A 14,722-nucleotide genomic window follows, 5' to 3' on the forward strand; every position below is an offset into this window, starting at 1 on the left:
GAGAGTGATAACTATGGCCCCAGGAAGCTGTTATGAGCCTCAAATGAACGTGAAAGCCCTCACATACAATCTAACAAAACAAAATCTTTATTCTGAACTTAACAAACCTCAAATAGAATGGGCATTTCCGAAACAGAGTAGAATAGAAAAAGAGAATGTTGCATGAAACTGCTTCCTTTTCCTTTCAAGTATATAGCTTTCAAAGCTGTCCTTCTTTCTGGCCTCCCTTCTTTTCTTTCCCAGAATTTTCTATTTTCTTCTTGTTTTTCTTTTCTCCCCCCTACCCTTGTCCTCCCTCCTGCCACCAATGGAAAATAAAAAAGAAAAAGAAAGCCCTTCTAACAATATACATAGTCAAGCAATACACATTCCCACATTTTCTTTGTTCAAAATTGCATGTCTCATTCTGCCCTAGAGTCCATTATATCTCTCATTATATCATTATATCTCAGGAGTGGGAGGGAGCCTGCTTCATCATTAGTCTTGGAATCATGGTTAATCATTGCACTGATCAGAGTTCTCAAGTATTTCAAAGCTGTTTGTCTTTACAATATTGTTATTGCATAAATTGTATTTATTCCTGGTTCTGTTCACTTCACAATGCATCAGTCCATCCAAGTCTTCCCAGGTTTCTCTGAAACCATTTCATCTCTTCTTAAGGCAAAAATTATTCTATTATATTAATGTAGCATAATTTGTTTGGACATTCCCCAGTAGATGGACACCCACTTAGTTTCTTTGCTAGTACCCCCCCCCCAATGCTGCTCTGTGGGGCCTTGTGAAAACACTTTGAAGGACATAAGTGCATTATAGATAAGTAGAATGAGACTTTTAAAATGCCATTGATGAGCTTAGTAATTCTTTGAAATAATACTTAGCAGATACTCCAAGTAATTATTTCAGGTTAGGGTGGTTTGTTTATATTTTTGTTTTTGTTTTGTGGGGCAGTGAGGGTTAAGTGACTTTTTTGTGGGCCACACAGCTAGTAAGTGTCAAGTGTCTGAGGTCGGATTTGAACTCATGTCCTCCTGGCTCCAGGGCTGGTGCTTTCTCCACTGCACCACCTAGCTGCCCCTTTCATTTTCACTTTCAAGTTAATTCACCTGAGCCACATGGGTTCTAAAAGCAGAAAAATGGTCATTACTTTTTATGAAGAAACATGGTCCCTGACACTCCTTCATTTTTAAAAACTGCCCTTATTTTCCCCTTTTAGGTGCCTTTAAGCCCTGTGAATATCTGCTGGGGAGCTGGATGATCCGTCTCACCGTGTGGTTTATTTTCTTGGTTGCACTGTTCTTCAACCTACTTGTCCTTATAACAACATTTGCAGCTCGTGCCCCGTGGCCTTCCTCCAAACTGTTCATAGGCCTGATTTCAGTGTCTAACTTACTCACGGGAGTCTATACTGGCATTTTAACTTTCCTCGATGCTGTCTCTTGGGGAAGATTTGCTGACTTTGGGATCTGGTGGGAGACCGGCAATGGATGCAAAGTCGCTGGCTTCCTTGCTGTATTTTCATCGGAAAGTGCCATATTTTTATTGATGCTAGCAGCTGTTGAACGAAGCTTATCCGCCAAGGAGATCCTGAAAAATGGGAAGAGCAACCATCTCAGACAGTTCCAGGCGGCCGCCGTGTTGGCGTTTCTGTGTGCTGCGGTGGCTGGGTGCTTGCCCCTCTTCCACAGAGGGGAATATTCTGCATCTCCCCTCTGCTTGCCCTTCCCCACTGGTGAGACAGCTTCCTTAGGGTTCACTGTCACCCTTGTGCTCCTCAACTCATTAGCATTTCTCCTTATGGCTATTATCTACACCAAACTTTACTGCAACCTGGAAAAAGAGGACCTCTCGGAGCACTCCCAGGCTAGCATGATCAAGCATGTTGCTTGGCTCATATTCACCAATTGCATCTTCTTCTGCCCTGTTGCATTTTTCTCATTTGCACCATTGATCACTGCGATTTCCGTCAGCCCAGAGATCATGAAGTCTGTCACTTTGATATTTTTTCCATTGCCTGCTTGCCTGAATCCAGTCCTGTATGTCTTCTTCAACCCCAAATTTAAAGAAGACTGGAAGTTACTGCGGCGACACATGACCAGGAAGAATGGGTCTGTTGCTGTTTCCATCAGTAGCCAGGGTGGTTGTGTGACCCAGGATTTCTATTATGACTGTGGCATGTATTCACACTTGCAGGGAAACCTGACCGTGTGTGACTGTTGCGAATCCTTCCTTCTAACCAAGCCAGTGTCATGCAAACACTTAATTAAATCACACAGCTGTCCTGCCTTGGCCGTGGCACCTTGCCAGCGACCAGATGGCTATTGGTCTGACTGTGGAACTCAATCTGCTCACTCTGATTACGCAGATGAGGAAGACTCATTTGTCTCGGACAGTTCAGACCAAGTGCAGGCCTGTGGGCGGGCCTGCTTCTATCAGAGTAGGGGATTCCCTTTGGTCCGCTATGCTTATAATATACCAAGAGTTAAAGACTGAAAAACACTGTTAATAAGTTATTCTATTGTCACCCCCACACACATACCCCCCGCTTTTTTAAGTAAAAAGTCTGATTTTTCTCAAATGTACACTATTCTGAAGTTTCATCGGGGAAGTACTTGTGTAGTTCCTGCCTGGTGTCACTAATAAAAAGAGAAGGTGGCAGGGTATTTCTCATACTGTATGTTTTCAAAGAACCGGGGCCTAAATTGTAATCAATGAAGAGACCGTTTCCAAGCACTGTCCTTCCTTTTATATGGTTTTCTAACTTGAAAAACTTTTTAACATATCCTAATTGTATTTTACTTCATCTGATTTGCAAGAGACAAGTTTGTCACCACTTCCCTGTTAAGCACAAGGGAAAGAACAGCTGTTAATATTAGAAAATTAGTTCGAAATGTGACTTCCTATAAGGAAAAAAATTCCTTGCTAATTTTGTATAGTGTTTTCAGCATTAATCTCAGGACAATATAGTGCAGAGCCAATAAGGGAGTGTCTCCCAGACAAAACTGTGAGGGGGTATAAGCATCAAAACTTGGGTTTGTGCTTCAGTATTTGACTTAGTGGAATAAGACTTTGTTTAAAGAACTGATGAACCCCCAGATTTATAAAGGCTATTAAATTAAAAATATTAACAGCTGTCAGATTTCAGTGGAACTTGAATGGTTATTTTCTTCTATTAAAAATGGTTTTAATGTAATTTTTTCCTCCATATTTTGAGATCATCCAGATCCTTCTACAAGAAGATCATAAAGGACTAAAGAATTTAACAGAATTAATTGGCTTAAATGAGTGAAATGGGATTTTTTTCATCATACCTAAGATATTTCAGAGATATATCTGTTTTTCTAAGACAAAACTCAATTAACATCATGGGCCCTACAGATATTTTCTCATTTGCATGGCATGGTATCTGTTTATATGTTGATTTATACTGAAATCAAAGTAGGCTTTGGGGAATGAATAGATTTAATTCTATTCTAATTTAATTCAGAGTAATTATGATTCAAAGTACTTAAACAGATAATTCCTAGTATACTAGGTTCTCCCAATACCTAAGGTACAATCAGGAACCTGCATTAATTTTTCTTAGCATTCTTCTATTTCCAAAAGTGTGCCTAATTTAGAAGCAGGTAGTAGCTTAGATATTGGGAAAATCTAGTGAGATAAGGTAAGAGGGTAAAGGCATCATTGAGGTTCAAAAACTTCTTTTGTCTTAAGTTAAAAACAACAATTCCTAATTCACCAATTTTAGTTGGTGGGTCTGTAGTTCAAGACAATGCGAAGTCTCATAACCAGTTACAGCTGTCTGATATGTGTTTTGAACCATAGGCTAAAACAGTAGCCAACCCACTGCCATTACCAGTTATTCTGGAAATATGAAAAAAAAACAATTAAGCTAGATTGCAGTTTTAAAGTTTAAACTGTATATACTGTGCATATAATGAATTTTTATCTTTATATGTAAATTATTTGATAGAACATATGATGGGAAATGTGGCTTCAGTTCATTTCGTTAATTAAAGCTACCTCCTAAGGAATAGTGGCTGCCAGTAGCAGAATGTTAAATTGTGGTTTCTATCCTTTTTTTTTTTTTGCATTGTAAATAATCTTGGTTGTACATTGTCAGTGTAATAAAAAAACCAAACAAACCAGAATCTTTGTATATCAAAATCATGTAGTTTGTACAAAAAATATGGGAGGGATTTATTTACTGGTTGCTGTCATTTTGTAAGGGCAACTATTCACAAGTTTTAAAAATTGCTGTTTGTATATTTACACATCTCCTAAATATTAAATATTACATTGGTAAAGAATGCCTTGTTGAAATCATTTTTGCATTTTTTTAAGGCTCAGGTTGCCAAAAACAGTTTTCTTTGCTTTTTTTTAAAAAGAAAGATGAGAACCATAGACACGTCATTGCTTCAAAAGATAAGTCATTTCATCTCTGTAGATGGATACTTCCTCCCTACCCAAATTGCATCAAACACTCCTCACCTTCAGTGGATGGTCTCATGAGTTGGCCAAAGAAATTTACCACCTGGGAGCCAATCTTCTGGTGACAAAATTCTCCAAACTTAGGCTAGTTTCTGTAAGGCAGGAAATACAAGCCATTGGCTCAAAACTTTTCTTTTCAAAAATAAAATTTTCGGGGCAGCTAGGTGGCACAGTGGATAGAGCACTGGCCCTGGAGTCAGGAGTACCTGAGTTCAAATCCGGCCTCAGACACTTAACACTTACTAGCTGTGTGACCCTGGGCAAGTCACTTAACCCCAACTGCCTCACTAAAAATAAAATAAAATAAAATAAAATAAAATAAAATTTTACAGGCAGTTAGGCAGCACTTGGAATCAGGAAAACCTAAGTTAAAATTCTGACCCAGACCCTCACCAGCTGTGACACTGGGCAATGAGGGATTTACTTCTTTCAAGCTAAGTTTCCTCATCTGTAAAATGGGAATAATCGTAGCACCTACTTCATGGGGTTCTTGTGAGTATTAAATGAGACAATATATGGAAAGTGCTTAGTACACCTTAAAGCATAGCCTAAATTCTACCCAAACTATTCAGAACACCTCAAATTCAACCATTCTTTGTAAAAAAGATAGTTAAGCAAAACCAACCAACAAGGAATCCCTTGAAATGGTTGCATTATTCAAGTTCTCACTGTGTGTTTCCAATGGGCTGGAGCCGGTTGCCAAATTTTACATAATTACAACTTCAGATATCGAGGTGATTCATTATTTGCAGTAACGGGAACCCCCCCCACACACACACACGCACACTGAATTTGTTTTGTTTTTAACATTTTATAAATGTTTGTTTCTTTCTTACATCATATCCCTCCCTCCCTTGTCACAAAACATTGCCAGGCAAAACAAACCATTTATCACATCTAATAATGTACCTCATTTCACAGCTGTAATCTACCACCTCTTTCCCAAGGAGGAGGCCTGCTTAACCATCAGTCATCAGGAGTTAAGTCTAGTTACTGTATCAATGAGAGTTCAGATATCTGTAAATGTTTCTATTACTGTGATCATTGTGTAAATTGTGTCCTTGGTTCTGCTTTTTTTTGTTTGTTCTGCAGTAGTTAATACAAGTCTTCCCAAGTTTCTCTGTATTCTTTATAGGTTTTTTTTTTTTAATGGCACTAATAACCCATTACATTTATATGACCCACTTTGTTCAATCATTCCCAGCTTGGGCTAGGGCTTGGTAAGAGCTTGTGCTTGGTCGGCTTAATTTTGAAAAGTGAGGGTCACCTCCTCGGCTCACAGCTTCAAAGAAGGCCTTTACTGGGGGCATGATGTGGATGTGTTTTCACTTTGCTAAGGAATGCTTACAAATTTGGGTTTACTGTATTTCTTTGTAGTTAGGAAAGTTCCCAGACTGAGATCATTTTGCTCTGAGTATTTGATTTATGTATTTTTTGGATTAAGATAATTTCTAATCAGAGCCAGGACAAAGCATTTGAGTGCCAAAGCTTGAAAGTTGGGTTCCCTGGTATTTAAAAGTTATGCCTCCTGAGTGTTATTGTCCACTGTCCAATCTACACTGTACCACATGCAACTTAACTTACTATAAAACAAATACTTATGTGCTGCGGAGAGCTGGATTTTCTGGCATTAGAACATGCATTTTTTTCTATAGTAGGAAAAAAAAATAGAGTTGTAGTTACTTAAGGACTTCAAAAGCTCCATGATTTCATCATTGTGGGTACTCTGCATGGATATGGGTTGAAATCTTTTCACACCAGATTAGAAAAAGTAGTATTGTTGAGTTTCTCTTGTGTATTGTGCCCTCAGCATCTGCCTAACTACCTTAGCCCTAGTTTTGGCTCTGTCTCTTAACTGTCTCTTTGTTTAATCTTTGTCATACATACTAATGGTTGTATATTTCTATTTTTTTTTTGTCTAGATGGCTTTTTTTTTCTTAACATAAAAGCTAAAAATCCAAGTAAAGTGACATTTCAGCCAAACATTTATTAAATGCATTCTATGTGCCAGGCACCATTAAATGAATAAACATATATTAAGCCTTTACTATGGTTTGGTCAAGGTACAAAGGCAAAAAACACAGTCTCTGTCCTCAAAGAAGTCACATCCTTTTTGGGTTTTAATTAAATTTTATTCTTTAAACAAAGCTCAACCTTCTGTTCCTCTTCTTTCCTCTCCCCCCATTAAGAAAGCAAGAAAAACAAAACACTTGTTACATGCTTATAGTATAATCAAACAAAACATGTCTTATTGGGTCTCTTTAAAAAAAAGTCTTAATCTGTGCTCTGAGTGTATCACCTCTCTGTCAGGAGATGGGCAACAGATTTCATCGTGAGAAATTATGGTTGGTTATCATGTTGATCAAAATTCCCAAGTTTTATGTATGTGTATAGTATACACACTTATGTCTATCTATCTATCTATATGTATATGTGTATATACACATATATAGTATTTTTTTAATTGGACAAGATCTGTCTTCTCAACTCAAACCCCTATCCCTATCTCATTAAGAAGGGGAAAAAAACCCAACCCATTACCATGTTATACCATGTATAACAGAACCACTTCCAGGTCTTGTCTAATTGGATACTCTCTATGAAGACTGCTAGTGATAGGGATCAGAGGATACACATGTATCATCTCCCTATATTTGAATGTAAGCAGTTTATCCTTGTTTTGTTCTTTTTCATTGTTCATTCATGTTTACTTTTTATTATATTACTTTTTTTTTTTTTGGCTGGGCAATGAGGGCTAAGTGACTTGCCCAGGGTCACACAGCTAGTAAGTGTCAAGTGTTTGAAGCCAGATTTGAACTCAGGTCCTCCTGAATCCAGGGCCTGGGCTCTATCCACTGTGCCACCTAGCTGCCCTCTACATGTTTACTTTTTAATGTTTCTCTTAACTCCTATGTTTGAACTTCAAAGATTCTTCACAGCTCTGGTCTTCATCTGGAATGCTTGGAAATCTATTTCATTAAAGGTCCATTTCTTTTCCTTTCCCCTTCCCCCAACATTATACTCAGTTTTGCTGAGTACTTTATTCTTGTGTAAAGTCGATATCCTTTGCCTTCTGGAATATCATATTCCAAATTCAGCGTTTAAAATGGTAGTTGTGGGGCAGCTGGGTAGCGCAGTGGATAAAGCACCAGCCCCGGATTCAGGAGGACCCAAGTTCAAAGCCATCCTTAGACACTTAACACTTATTAGCTGTGTGACCCTGGGCAAGTCACTTAACCCTCGTTGCCTCTCAAAAACCAAAACAAAACAAAACAAAAATTACAACATAAAATGATAGTTGCAAAGTCATGTGTGATATTGACTGGCTCCTCAGTACTTGAATTCTTTCTGGCTGCAGTATTTTTTCTTTGATTTGGAAGCTTTAGTGTTTGGCTATGATGTTCTGGGGATTTTCATTTGGGGTTTTCTTTTAGGAAGTTACCAGTGGATTCTATTTCTACCTTGCCCTCTGGTACTAAGAGATTGGGGCAGTTTTCTTTTAAGATTACAATGTTGAGACTCATTTTAGGGTTATAGTGTTCAGATAATTTGATGATTCTTATTTTTTTCTCCTCGGTTTTCCAGGTCACTCATTTTTGTTCTGAGATACCTTAGATTTTATTCTTTCTTTCTTTCTTTCTTTCTTTCTTTCTTTCTTTCTTTCTTTCTTTCTTTCTTTCTTTCTTTCTTTCTTTCTTTCTTTCTTTCTTTCTGTCTTTTGACTTTGTTTTACTATTTCTTGTTGCCTCATGGGGTCCTTGGCTTCTATTTGATCCATTCAGATTTTCAGGGATTTTTTTGCTTAGACAAGGTTTTGTACCTCTTGTGACAAGTTGTTAATTTCCTTTCTCATTTCTTTTCCAATTTTATCCTCAATCACTCTCATTTCATTTATAAAAACATTTTTAAACTTAAGGGGAAAAAACCTCTTGCTTCAATCTTCTAGGAATTCTAGTTGAATTTGTGCTGAGCTTGTGTTTTTCTCTAAGGTTTTGCTTGTTGACATTTTGGTGTTCTCTTCAGTATTAGTGTCTTGAACATCCCTGCCACCATATCACAGGTTTCTGGTGGGGTTCTTTTTTCTCTTGTTTCTCCTTCTAGCATACTTCTTGACATCGGACTTGATGATGTTAGGGCTGGGCACTACCACACTCCTAGGAATTAGATCTGGCTCTGTCCTGTTGTGCTTTTGGGGGGCATCGAGTACTGCGCTATTCCAGGAACTGAGACAGGCTTGTAGACTAAGTTTTCAGTGCTCCCCAGGTGGTGATTCTGGGAAAGATCTGTGGTCCGAGCTCTACAAGTTGCTAACCTGAATTTAGGTCTGACCAACAGTAGACTGCTATTGGACTCAGGACCTGTCAGCCAATTGGAAAACTCTTTTGGCTCAGAGCAGCAGAATTATAGGTTCACCTTTGGTGTGGGATTCCTGCCCTGGTTATTCTTCTGGAGTTTAGACTAGATATTGGAAGTGAATCCCTGCTTTGTTTTTGAGGTCTGAGCCACACCACTGCTGATGCCTCCATTGGCTTCTGAACTTGCTCCTTTTTTGGTTCACCACCCAGAGCCTACCTGCCCAGCAACACCACCGAGTGCAGATCCCCTCCTCACTCTACCCTGGATCTGTGAAGTGGAACAGGACACCTTGTCCCCATTGCATTGTCCCAGTGTGGGTCTGGGAGTACTCTAGCATGTATGTGAAACCTCTCATTCTACTCTACAGCCTCTCCCTGGGTACTGGGGTGCCCCAAGAGCATCATGTTCCTAGCCAAATCCTGTCTTCAGAGTTTGAAAACCTGTCTATCTATCTCCCTGTGAGGAGATAAGCTGGACAAAGGACTTACTGTGACTTTTTTGGATTTCATATCATGAAATCGTATCATATGGTCTGGTACATTTTCTAGATCTGGTCAGAAGAATTTATGGAAAAGAACTCTGTCATCATTCTCTCACTCTGCCATCTTGGTTTTCTTAGGATCTCACATTCTAATTTTGGAGACAAGCAAATAGTGTACATTGTACATTTACAATAAATATCATGTTAATTGTAAATAATCTCAAAGGGAAGGCACTAGCAATTAGGGGAACCAGGAAAGAACTCTTGCAGAAGATGATATTTGAACTGAAACTTCAGGGAAGTTGAGATGTAGGAATGAGGAGAGAGGGCATTCCAGACCTAGGGGACAGCCAGTGTAAATGCAAGGGATTAGGAGATAAAGTGTTGTGGAGAGGAGTAAATTATAAGACTAGAAATGTAGGAAGGGGCCAAATAGGATTTGCTATTTGATCCTGGAGGGTCAAAGTAGGGAGCCACTGGAGTTAGGGGATGGGGGGAGAGAGAGCGAGAGAGAGAGCGAGAGAGAGAGAGAGAGAGAGAGAGAGAGAGAGAGAGAGAGAGAGAGAGAGAGAGAGAGAGAGAGAGAGAGAAACATGATATGGTCAGACTTATGACTTGGGAAGTTACTTTTGAGTGCACATCCAGAGGCCACTTTTCCAGTAAATTTATCAGTATTTATTCATAGCTACTAGGAAGCCAAAATAGCTGCCATTTATGCAGGTTACTCAAAATTGCCTTTCAGGCCCTCACTCAGTCTTCCTACATTTCCTTCCCATAGAATATAACCTCTTGAGAGTAGAAATTATTTTGTTTTTTGTCATTGTCTCCCTAGTGCCTAGCACATAATAGGCACTTAATAGATACTTGTTGATTGTTCCTAAATTATTAGAATTATATCTACTATAGTATATCTGGAGCAGCTAGGTGACACCATAGTGTACAGAGTGCCAGGCCTGAAGTCCAGAAGACTCATCTTTCCAAGTTCAAAGCTGGCCTCAGACACTTACTAGCTGCATGACCCTGGGCAAGTCACTTAACCCTGTTTGCCTCCATTTTCTCATTTGTGAAATGAACTGGAGAAAGAAATGGCAAAACCACTCATCTTTGCCAAGAAAACCCCAAATGGGGTCACAAAGAGTTGGACTCTACTGAAATGACTCAACAATAACAGTATATCTACTTAATCTAGCCCAAGGCATACAAGAAGGATTCAATTAGAAGTGGGGTAATTAGGCTGCTAGAGGCAAATAAGGAACTAAAAAAGGGAGTGGACTGGATAAATAGCTTCTGGGAGCATCACTAGATTATGGCACTGCAGTTGATCCTCTGAAGAGCAGCCTGGATCATCAAAGCCTACATACCTACATTCAATATATTGATGAAAAGGTATGACCTTGGGGTGGCTAGGTGGTGCAGTGGATAAAGCACCAGCCCTGGAGTCAGGAGGACCTGAGTTCAAATCCGGCCTCAGACACTGAACACTTACTAGCTGTGTGACCCTGGGCAAGTCACTTAACCCCAATTGCCTCACTAAAAAAAAAAAAATGAAAATGAAAAGGTAGGACCTTGTTTCCAGGAGAAGTTTGAGGTCACTGGGAAGCTTTACAATTGTCTGAAGATCTCTCTCCTTATCTGTGCCTCCCGGCTTCCTTTCAGTCCCAATTAAAAACCCACCTTCTACAGGAAGCCTTTACAGGAGATGTCTCCATCGGAGTGCATTCCCTCTGTTGATGATTTCCAATTTATCCTGTCTATAGCTTGGTTGTACCTAGCTGTTTGCATGTTGTTTCCACCTTTAGAATGTCATCTCCCTGAGGGCGAGGGCTGCCTTTTGCCTTTCTTTGTATCCCTAGCAGTTAGCATAGTGCCTGACATATAATAGGCATTTAATAAATGTTTATTAACTGACTTTAATTCTAGACCCAACTCATTGTCCATATGTACTACTGCCATGTACATGTGACAGATCAGCTCTTTGTTTCATCCCTCAAATGCCATATCATAAGCTTGGCCACAAACATTGTTCATTCACTTGGTTTTTCCTGGGTGGATGGCTAGACCAAACTTTTAAGTTGTTGTGGATCTCTTCCAGGAGGCTCTTCAGTATTCCAGGAAAAATACTAATGCTTTACTGATGTGTGGCTATGACACATCGAACATGATCTCTAAAGAGCTCAAAATGACTATTACACAGAGGGTAATGAAGAAGTGGATGGTGGATAGAAGCAGCCTATGTATGACCAATGAGGAACTTTGAAGAACAAAAGTGGTTGTAATCAGGGAAATGTTTAATGAGAATGGGATCCACATGTGTCAAGGGGACAACACGGGATCATAGCTGGACACCCCAAGCACACCACCAGTAATTTTGAAATGTTAGAAGGAAAGAGAGGCTGGGCTTTAGAATATTGGGTGGACCCTCTGTGGTGTATCTATGGGGAAGATATGGACAAGAATATAAAGGATAGGCAGGCAAGGATGGGGTGGGATAGACATTGTTGGAAGGAATGTCCAAATGGATAAGGCCAGATCCATGTGAATATTTTAGTAGAATTTTAAATGTCAACAAATAACATTTTTTGAAAGTTTTCTATCCAAAGTAGTTAAAATGAGAATGTTGGCATTTACAGAGTAAATGGCCATTATCGAGCAAATTTACTGATTAAAATACTTCTTCCCAAAAGATACCTCTTAAATGATAGAATCTCAAGAAAGGGGAGCTCAGAGGTCATCTAGTCCAACATGTACTTGAGCAAGACCTCCAACCCAATATCCCTCACAAGTGGTCATCAGCATTAGCTTGAACACCTCCATGCATGGGGTACTCACTACTTCTCTCTTCCTCCCATACTTCTAGATATTGCCAATTTTTAGGAAATGTTTTCCCTACCCCTGAGTTACAACTGTCTCTAAACAGCTTCATCCCATGACCCCTGGTTTTGTCCCCTGGGTTTAAGCAGAACAAGTTTAATCCCTTAACCACAGGACAGCCAATCAAATACTTATAAAGTCATGGGGCTCTGCTGCAGGTGCACACCATGGCTAATTGATCAAACAAGGGCAGTCCCTAAATAAATGATTTTGAATTTTCCTGGCATCTGTACTGTTTTTGTCGAAACGCCAAGCGTAAACAAAGATTGAGGATCAACACATGATAGGAGGGAGTTGATAATCCAATTTTGAAGCAGTTGTTTCTTTCCCACTCCCTTTTACCTTTAGATAGATATATGTAAATCTTAACTTGAAATATGTGCATATTTCTACAGGGTGGGCCAAAAGTCATGAAGTCAAAAAGGGGTTTCAATATTTAATAACTCCTTTATGTTTTGTTTTTAACTTTCAATGCCACAGAATCATATATAGTATATATAGGAAATAAATATGCACATATAGGAAATAAAGAAAAAATAATTTTATTGATACCAGACCCCTTCATAACTTTGGGCCTATCCTATACATGTACAAATATATGCTCAATCGAGTTATACAAGCATTTATCCAGTCTACTTTGCAAAGGCATTACAGTGAGTTTGCTGGAGATACAAAGACCAAGACCAAATAGTTCCTACCGTAAGGAAGCTTACAATTTACTGAAATCCTCAACAAGTAATCATTGAAGTTTGATTATAGTTTTAAGAGTTGATAAACAGAGATGATTATTGTCAACAATTTCTTTCAGGTAAGTGGCAAGACCCACCAGAGATGGGAATGTGATTCTTTGGCTCTGGAACACTTGGGGGGTACATGGAAAAGAGCACTGGAAATTGATGTGGCGAAAGATGGCACAAATGCCATCTTTATTATATGTCTTTGGGCAAATCCCTTGACCCCTTGGGGTCACAGTCTCATCTGTAAAACGAAGGGATTGCATTAGACATTCTCCCAGGTCTTCCTTCCATCTGCAAAATGCAGGAGACACAGAATGCTAAAGCAAAGGGCGCAGGACTTGGAGTTGGAGAAACTAAGTTAAATTCTAGCTGGGCACTTACTTTGTGATCTGAAGCAACTTTTTGCCCCATTTTGGACCAGCAGTTGGATCTCTGAGGTACTTTCCAGTTCTAGAGCTAAGATTTAGAATTTAGAATAGGGGTGAAAAGGAGGGAGGAAAGGAAAAGGGACCAAGCATTTATTAGAAACCTAGTAGGAGCCAGGCACTGTTCTAAGCACTTTACAAATAACCTCATTTGATCCTAACAACAACCCCCGTGAGGTAGAAAGCACTAGACTTAGGAAGGCATGACCTGGGTTCCAGCACTATCTTTGTGTGACCTTGGGCAAGTCACAACCTGTCTGTCTTTCTTTATAAAATAAGGACTGAACTAGTACACAAGGTACCTTCCGACTCTGTAGTCTGTATTCCTATGAATTCTGGCTCATTTCCTCCAGACCGTGGAGTATGTCCTGAGCACTGGACCTTTCTGGACTCAGTTTCCTTAGCTATAATATGTTGCAGGGGATAGAATGTTTATTGAGTTTGGTATCAGGAAGATGAGTTTGAACCCCGCCTAAGCCAACTAAACCCTCAGTTTCCACATTCATAAAATGAAGGGGATGAATTCTATGGTCCCTTCCAGCTCAATCACCAAGTATTAAGTGTCTGTTGTGAGCTCATCACTGGGGATAAAAATACAAAAAATGAAAACACTGCTATTGTCAAGGAGTTTCCTTTAGATCAGAGGGTTCTTAACCTGGGATCTGTAAACTCAGTTTTAAAAAGTAGTTTGATAGGGTCAGCGAGGTGGCGCAGTGGATAGAGCACTGGCCCTGGAGTCAGGAGGACCTAAGTTCAAATCTGGTCTCTGATACTTACTAGCTGTGTGACCCTGTGCAAGTCACTTAACTCCAATTGCCTCACCAAAAAAAAAGTAGTTTGGTAACTGTATTTGAATAGAATTGGTTTCCTTTGTAATCCTGTGTATGTTATTTTATGCATCTATATACATTCTTCTGAGAAGGCTTCCATAGGCTTCACCAGACTGACTATCTGTCTCCTGGCATCCCTGAATTCCTTCAAGTCCCAGCTAGAAGCCTTTTCCCATCTGCCTTAATTCTCGTGCCTGTATATGTAGTGTGTGTATATGTCTATACGTACATACACACACGTGCACACATACACATCACCATATACATGTGTATGCACACATACTTATATGTATGTATACACACATATCTTGTTGTTTCTACTATTAAAAGCTCAAGAGCAGGGATTGTCTCTTGCCTTTGTATTCTCAGTGCTATTAGCACAGAGATAGGCATTTAGTAGGCACTTAATAATTGTTTTGTTTTTTTCTTATCTCCCATGGTTAGCATAGCACCAGGCACATAGTTGGTGCTTAATAGATGTTCACTGACTTTTTCCCCTTTGTGTCCCCAGCACTTAGCACAGTTGGCGGCTAA

The 14,722-nt window shown here is 39.5% G+C and overlaps 1 protein-coding gene across 1 annotated transcript in view; it reads left to right on the forward strand.

Moving 5' to 3' along the window:
• The window catches only part of LGR4 (leucine rich repeat containing G protein-coupled receptor 4), a 125,674-nt gene extending 121,380 nt beyond the window's left edge, over positions 1-4,294 (forward strand). Inside the window, exon 18 of the mRNA XM_043971139.1 lies at positions 1,214-4,294. Coding sequence (XP_043827074.1) covers positions 1,214-2,490 — 1,277 coding nt within the window. The 3' untranslated portion in view covers positions 2,491-4,294. The remainder of the gene's footprint in view (positions 1-1,213) is intronic.
• The last annotated feature ends 10,428 nt before the right edge of the window (positions 4,295-14,722 follow it).

This window comes from Dromiciops gliroides, chromosome 6, assembly GCF_019393635.1.
Source record: "Dromiciops gliroides isolate mDroGli1 chromosome 6, mDroGli1.pri, whole genome shotgun sequence".
Classification (NCBI taxonomy): Eukaryota; Metazoa; Chordata; class Mammalia; order Microbiotheria; family Microbiotheriidae; genus Dromiciops; species Dromiciops gliroides.